The sequence below is a fragment of the Lontra canadensis genome, unplaced genomic scaffold (assembly GCF_010015895.1).
Source record: "Lontra canadensis isolate GAN:19392208 unplaced genomic scaffold, GSC_riverotter_1.0 scaffold2018, whole genome shotgun sequence".
Classification (NCBI taxonomy): Eukaryota; Metazoa; Chordata; class Mammalia; order Carnivora; family Mustelidae; genus Lontra; species Lontra canadensis.
In genome coordinates this window covers 1-7819 of record NW_022633002.1, presented here as the reverse complement: position 1 = coordinate 7819, position 7819 = coordinate 1, and the positions used below count along the sequence as shown (strand labels likewise).

Below are 7819 nucleotides of genomic sequence, written 5' to 3'. Positions count from 1 at the left end.
GATCAAGTCCTGCATCAGGTGGAAACCCTGCTTCTCCCTCTGCCTGACTCTCCCCCTGCTTGTGCTCTCTCTCTCTGACAAATAAATAAATAAAATCTTTTTTAAAAACACAACTATTTTTTAACTTTTATTTATTTATTTGACAGAGAGAGACACAGCAAGAGATAGCACTAGCAAGGGGAGTGGGAGTGGGAGAGGGAGAAGCAGACTACCCACAGAGCATGGAACCCAATGTGGGGCTCAATCCCCGGACTCTGGGACCATGATGTGAGCCAAAGGCAGATGATTAACTGATTGAACCACCCAGGTGCCCCCAAAACACAACTATTTAGGGCTACCTGGGTTGCGCTCTCAGTTAAGTGTCCAACTCTTGGCTTCAGCTCAGGTCATGATATCAGGGTCTCGATCTTGGGGTCACAAGCTGGAGCCCAGTGTCGGATTCTGTTCTCAGTGAAGAGTCTGTTCGGGACTCTCTCTCCCTCTGCCACTCCCTCCCACTCTCCCAATCTCTCTCTCTAAAATAAATAAATAAATCTTTTTTTAAAAAATAAAAATACACAAAAAATTTAAAAAAAAAAACACCATTTAGGTGTGCCTGGGTGGCTCAGTCTGTTAGGTGTCTGACTCTTGATTCCTGCGGGGGTTATGATCTCAGGGTCATATAAGATCAAGCCTCATGTCAGGCTCTGCGTTGGGCATGGAGCCTGCTTAGGATTCTCTCTCTCCCTCTGCCCCTCCCTGCCAAAATATTTTTTTTTAACTTTAAAAATTAAAAACAACTATTTGGAGGCACTAGAGAGAAACCAGAGCCAGACAGAAACTGGAGAGGATTCAATCTTTAAAGGCACTGTGAAAGACCTAAGTTTATACGGCTTTTCCCCTTGGGAGGCATCTCTGTGCAAGCGGCAAGGGACAGCTCGAACTCAAACAGAAAACCATAGTCATTGACCTGAGGTGTCAGATGCCAGAGTTTGGGGCCAGAGGCCAGATGTAGAGTCCCATGTACCAAGACCAGAAAGAGGCCACCAAGAGCTAAGGATGGACTGTCACAACATCTCAAGGTAATAGGGACCTCTGTCTCACAATGGCAAGACAACTGGAATGAGCTTGGAAACAGGCTCTTCCCAGAGGGCCCCCCAATAAAAATCCAGCCAGCAGCACTTTGTTCAGCTTTGTGAGACCCACAGCAAAGGAACTACCAAGCCCACCAGGATTTCTGACCTGCAGAACCATGAGATCTGTCTTGTTTGGAGCTAAGTTTGTGATAATTGGTTATCGCAGAAAAAAAAAAAAAAAAAACCCAAACAACGAAAACAACAACAACAAAACCCCAGAAAAACAAAAAAACCTAAAAACTTATTCCACACAAACCCACAATCCCACACTACAAAGAGGGTTATTTCTTTCACTTTTTTATTTGCAAAACTTTTATACAAAGTAGAAAAATAAACATTTTATTGGGTCCACGTTAAGAATCCCTGCACATAAATAATAAATAATGATTTGGTGGCAATACATTAAGAAAAGTGGCTGCTGCATAAGTACTATCTGGGATGTCGGGACAAGTACAGGTTGGTCTCGGGGATCATGCACACAAGTCTCCACTGGCCACGCATTTCAGGTCCCGCGTAAGGAGGCGAAAGAGGTTGAACATGACAGAGGTTTCCAGGCAGCCGAGGGGCTCCTATGGGGAGTAACGGCTGGGTCACTGGCTGTCCATCATCTGGGCTCCCAGTTGTCCCCAGACACTGGCCCTCCCTAGTCACCCACCTTCTTTGGGGCCTCGTGGAGCCGGTGCAGCCAGTGGTGGAGGCGGCCTCGGGGCCGGGGTCCTACTGGGGGCTGAGCTTCCACCTGTGGGCAGAGAAGGGTGGTGTGTGAGGCGGGGGCCTATGTTGGAGGGGGAGGTTCAGGCGGTCAGAGCGCAGACAGGACCCAGGTGCCCTGAGCACTCACGCAGGCCTGGAGCTCAGACTGGATGTGGCGCAGCGTGTGAAGGGGCTGGTCCAGGATGCTCCCCAGGGACCTGTCAGCCATGGTCTCCAGGACCTTCAGGGTCAAGGCCACCTCGGACTCCAGGGCCATGGGGCGCTCCCACACCTGAGGATGGGAGAGGGAGACAGGTGAGAGTTGCACACGAGAGAGGACAGGTGGGGAGGACTGAGGAAGGGCCAGGCAAAGTTGACAGGGGACAGGTGAGAGGGCACAGCCAGTGTGCTCAGGGAGGGGAAGCCGTGTGTGGTGCTGGTGGGGGAGAATGAGAAGAGGGACACGTGGGAAGGAGATGAAGGGGCCGCCTAAGGAGCCAGAAGAGGAGGAGCAGGAGAGGGCAGAGGTGGGCCTCACTGTCCCTTACCTGCAGCTGCTGTAGGTCCCAGGTCCTGGGGAAGAGGCGGGGGCGGCAGCTCCAAGCCTTCAGGGAGAGCGACTCTTCCTGGAGAGCAAAGGCAGAGGTCAGCCCCCAGTAGGTGGGACAGAGGGGAGGACATCCAGTAGGACCAGATGATGCTAACAGCAGGAGGAACGGAAGTTAACTTGTAAAAGGAGGGTAGAAGCACCTCGACCCCGGGGGACCCTGAGTCTGCCCACCAAGGGCCTGGGGGAGGTTAGCCCAGCGAGGGAAGGGTGCATGTCCTCCTCTGGGGGAGAGCAGCATGGTGACCCAGAGAGGTGGGAGGAGAGGGGAAGGTTAGCCCACAGGAGGCGGGACTGTGAGGAAACTCACAAAGGTGTCCTTGGCCTTCTTGAAGGCCTGCAGCTCTTGCGGGGACAGAGACTGGAACTGGGCCAAGTGGCAGCCCCCTGCATCAGGGAAGACCCCGAGGGGATTGGGGCCAGGAACTGCTTCCGTCCGGGTCAGCACCATAGCTATCAGCACTGGCAGGCAGCCCATGGCCATATCTGTGATGCGGAAGGACAGAAAGGAGAGGGGTCAGGGAGCATCAGGCGCTGAGGGTGAGGTGAGGGTCACGGGCCATGCTAGGGGGCTCACCCAGCTTCATTCCGGGATGCTCCTCTCCTTCAGCCAATAGGAGAATCCGGATGTTCCCTTCGGAGGCTGTCGCCTGGGATCCTCACTCAGTCTCGGTGGGTGTCTCTGACTTTAGTGTCCTCCTCTGGAACCCTGGAGACTGTCCTGTCTGTGTCTCTGAACTTCCAGCTTCGTCTGTGTGACTCCTGCCTGAGCCCCATGGTGCAGCTTTTAACCAGGACAGATGGGCAACTCCAGCTGATGTAGGAAAAGTGAAAACACAGCCCCAGGTCGACATCCACCACCAGGGGAGGCCCCAGCCCGGGAAAGCCCAGAGCCAGCTGAGCCTCGGGAGCGGGAGCGAAAGAGAAACTGAACTCTGATTCAGTGTTTACCTGCGTGAAGGTGAGTTCGGAAGATGAATCGTCAGGGCTGGGGCAGCTCCGGCCCTGCCAGGAGGACTCACGGTGCCGGAAAGGGGTTAGATTCAGGCCTGGGATGGGAGGGACCCAGAGGGACTTCCCTTTCTGTGGGATGCCCTCATGCAGGGAAGGGAGGGAAAAGGCACCCTTAGGGGCTGGTGCCACAAAGAACTTGGCACTTCCAAGAGGGAGTCTGTGTAGGGGAGGGGGAAGGGTGCTGAGCACAGGAAGAGAGAGTCAGAAAAGCAAAACAGCCAAGAATTAAGAGAGGACCCCAGCTCTCCCCCCACCTGTCCCCACCTGTTATTCACAGAGAGAGAAAGGGGGAGGAGGAGAGACTCCACGAACATCTTTCCTTGTCCAGGCACGGAAGGACCCAGGACTATGACGCTCTGCTAAGGATTTGGGGTGTGCCCATGACCCTCAAGGGAATCAGCTCTGTTGTGACAAATGCCTTTATTTATGCACTGAGTACTTATTTAGTCCCAGGCACTGTCCAAAGTGCCAGGAATTGAGCACAGAAAACAAAGAAACATACATAGAACAATCCTTCACAGAGTTCATTACTAGAGAGGTGTAACAGACAGTGTTGTGGGCAGGGGGAGGGGGGTGGAGAGTGGGGAGCAAACGGTATGTATTATGTCAGGAAACAGAAAATGGGTGGGGGGAGACATCATGCAGAGATGAAAGCAGAGAGCAGGAGGGAGTTTGTATTCATGAGGTGGCCTGAGAAAATGGCGTTTGAGCAAAGTCCTAAAGGAAGTGGGGAAGGGAGCTATGTGAAGATCCGAGGGAGGAGCCTTGTAGATAAAGGCAACAGTCGTGCAAAAGGAAAACAGAGACACCCCCATTTTCTTGAGCACTTACATGTCTCACCTGGTCACAGAGGTTTTGCCACAATGTAGAATTGAATACCTACATTAACACCAAACACACCTTGTAAGTAAGAAGTAACCTGCAGGGACTCAGAGAGGTTAAGAGACCTGCCCAAGGTCACACAGCAAGTAAGTGATGAGGACTGGATGGTAATGAATTTTGTCTTGCACCTAGATGGTATCCACTATAGTCTCTGACCTTTGTGTTGCTAGATCCTCTGACCTGGAGGTGATGAATTTTGGGGGAGAGAAGGAGTTGAGTCCTTTTTGACACTTGACTCCCTCATCCATAACTCCAGAGACAGGGTAGAGAGAAGTCCTCAGCTGGGAAAAATCATTGAGCTCTGACATATAAAAAATGTTTCAAAACCAAGAGCAGGGATGTACCCAACTCATCTTTCAGTGCACTGGTTAATTTCTGTTAATTTAATTGCAGGGGCCTTCCATCAGGGGAGAAGACCTTGCATCTCAACCACGAATTCGGAAAACTGACATTTTATCTCAAAATTCCTAAACTTCATACTTGTTTTTCTTACAAAGGCAGTTCAGTGGGGTGGTTAAGAGCACTTCCACACCCTGGAACTAAAGGGTCCGGGGTTCAGACCTGGCTTTTACCCTCATAGCCGTGTGACCTTGAGAATGAGGCATGCACTTAGCAACAAAGATTGCCAGCCCACAAATCTGGACAAGTTAAAAAAAAAAAAAGTACAATTGTTTGTGCACTTATGTGTATGTGGTTCTTTAATGGAGACCACTTATTAAGACCACACTATGACCTCACCTGGAAGCTTTATAAATACAATTTCAACGTACATTATTCACTTGCAAGGACAGTATGTCCTTGTATAGGACATATACATATAAAATAATGTCATTGTATAGATGAGAAAACCAAGGCTCAGAGAGAAGGAATTTGCCTGGAGTTACTCCGTAATTAAATGGCAAGGTCAGAACTGAAATTCAAGTTACCTGATCTCCTTGGCTCAGCATTTTTACTGAACAGTACACCCCAAAATGGTCACAGGGGAAACAACCAACGAAAATGCAATAATGTTTAATAACTGACAATACATTAACACCAGCAGACAGAATGGCACATAAACACAGGAATTTTGCAAATACAAAACATCCATAAGTAACAGAATCCAAAAACTACAATAACTTAAGAACTTTAGGATCTTTCCCTACCAAACCCCTCAGGGAATGTATGGGGCCTCCCCACTGGGGAGATTCAAGAGTCACAGATTAATACAATCTCGAAGTGGGAGCTGAAGATCCAAATCCGGGGTGGGACCTGTCCTGGAAGAGGACCTCTGGGGTTCTGGTAACCACAGAAGGAGAAACTGGTCGCTGGTACGTGGTGGGGGGGGGGGGGGGTCAGTGACCAAGGCAGACTCCATGATCGATCGCCTCTTCCAGCCATACCAGGCGCCTGGAGGATCATTGACATCTCGTCCCACGGGAATATCGCTGCACCCCGGGGAAACTCGGTCTGGTCTTGCGAAAAACACTCGCCCCTCTGGCCCTCAGGGCAGGTGGGTAGAGGTCCGGCCAACGCACGCTGAGTCCCCCGAGCCTCAGTGCCCACTGGCTGAGACACCCGCCTGCTCCAGGGGGCCAGCAGAAGGCAGCCCCCCGCAGCCGGCCGCCTGCAGACCCGCGGGTCCCAGGTAAAGGCGCCGCGGGGATCAGAGACAAGGCCCCGAGTTCGCCACCAGCTTCAGGTCCCACGTGAGCAGGCGCAGGAGGTTGAAGATGACACTGGCTTCGTGGCACCGAGGCGAGTCCTGGAACCCGGGAAGGAGGCGGAGCCGGGTTGAACCAGGAATTCCCTTTCGGGCAAAGTCCCCTCCAAAGTCCCCTCACCGCTCAGAGTCGGAGCTCCCAGCCCGCCTCCACCTCCCACGGTCCTCCCTGCGGTCTAACTGCCCCACCGCCTGCTCCACTCACAGCTCTCCGTGTTGGGGGACGCCTCCTCGGTGGCCGCAGGGACTTCCTCCACGAGCCCGGCCGGACCAGCTCGAGCTGCAGGGGGGACACGAGGGCCATGGAGACGGCGAAGAAGCGAGTGTCCCGGCCACTCTGCCCGCGACCCTCCCAGCCACAGACCAAAGCCCGGATCGGGGGACACCGACACCACGCGAATCGTGGCTGCGGAACAGACCGGCCAAGCGGGTGGGCCTGGGCTGGAGGCCGGGGGCGCAGAGAGAGCTGGGAGGACCCGAGGGGCCGGGGGCGCGGGCGGCACTCACGCAGGCCCCCACGTCCCGTCGCGCGGCCGCCAGCAGCTCCAGGGTCGGGCCGGTGCCGGGGAACCGATCAGGGCTCGGCAGGCGGCTCAGCACCGCCTGGGAGTCCGCCAGGTCCCGGACCACAACGCGGAGGCGCGCGCACGACTGCGGGGGGAGCGGACGCCAGTTAGCGAGGCCGTGCCCCCGACCCGCGCCGTCCCCCATCCCCCGCGACGGCTCGCCCCCCTACCCAGGGCCGCGGACGATCCCTCCTGGGGCGGAACGAGCAGTTGCGCGGCCTCCAGCTCAGCGTCTCCTCCTCCTGCGGGACAAGGGCCGGCGTGACGCTGGGCCTCCTCGCCAGGCCCCCGAAGCGCTGCGGCGGCGGGGATTCCTGCACGTGGGACGCGCCTGGCCGGGACGGTTGTGCGGATTGTGCACGCAACCGCGCCGCTCTCGCAAGGCGCGAACGCTGGCTGAAGGCACCCCGCGACGCTTGGCCTCGCGCAGCCCGCCCTTTGGTCCGACGTGGAGCCCAGCCCGCCTGCAGGGGGCGCCCTCGGGGCACTGGCCCAGAGGCGCGGTGGGTGCTCCCGCCCGCTCCCCGCGGCGACCCGCAACATCTGCTGCTCAGAATCCTGGCCCGAGATCCGAGCCGCCCTGCGGGGCGCTAGGGCGCTAGAGCGCCAGGGCCGCCGCACACCGGGACCAGCGGCTGGGGCCCGGCGGGCCCTCGGGCTCGGGGGACCGGGTGGGGACGTCTGGGCATCACTCACGTAGCGGTCCCTCAGCGCCTTGACGGCCGCCAGCGCCCTGGGATCCAGCGAGCGGTAGTGGGAGAGGAGGCAGCGCCGGGGCGTCGCCACGCCGGGGTCCGCCGCCTCGCCCGCTGTCACCAAGACCCACAGCGCCACGGCCATGGTGGCTCCGCCCCTCCGCCCCATCTCTGCTCCTGCAGAAAGCGACGGACGGCAGGCAAGACGCCCAGCCCCTGCCTCTGCTGGGCCTCGCACACCGACTGATGCTCAGAGCGCGGGCGCCCAGCACACGCGGTGGCGATGGCGGTGGCGGTGGCGGTGGCGGGAGAGACCAGGAGCCCGGAGACCCCCTCTCTGCGTCGGCCTCTCTGCGCTCGCCGCCCCCCTGCGAAGTGCCCTGGGTGCCTCCCTGGTGCGGCAGCGGGACGGGCCTCCCACTGGCCCCGGCGTGGTGCCCACCTCCGACAGCGGTGCCTGCGCCCTCCATGGCGGCTTTATGTGTGCGGCGGAGACCCGGTGAGCCATCGGGCTTTCCCTCGCCATCCCGCTAAGCTTTCCGAAC

The 7819-nt window shown here is 56.6% G+C and overlaps 1 protein-coding gene and 1 pseudogene across 1 annotated transcript; both read right to left on the bottom strand.

Moving 5' to 3' along the window:
- Window positions 1-1585: 1585 nt before the first annotated feature.
- On the bottom strand, window positions 1586-3002 carry LOC116863650 (interferon lambda-3-like). The gene is made up of 6 exons (XM_032851037.1): window positions 2993-3002; window positions 2726-2901; window positions 2357-2434; window positions 1957-2100; window positions 1771-1854; window positions 1586-1684 (listed from the first exon to the last, which is right to left on the bottom strand). The coding sequence occupies exons 1-6, from the start codon at window positions 3000-3002 to the stop codon at window positions 1586-1588; spliced, it is 591 nt and encodes a 196-aa protein (XP_032706928.1).
- Window positions 3003-5760: 2758 nt separating this feature from the next.
- LOC116863649 lies at window positions 5761-7443 on the bottom strand (annotated as a pseudogene).
- Window positions 7444-7819: the final 376 nt, after the last annotated feature.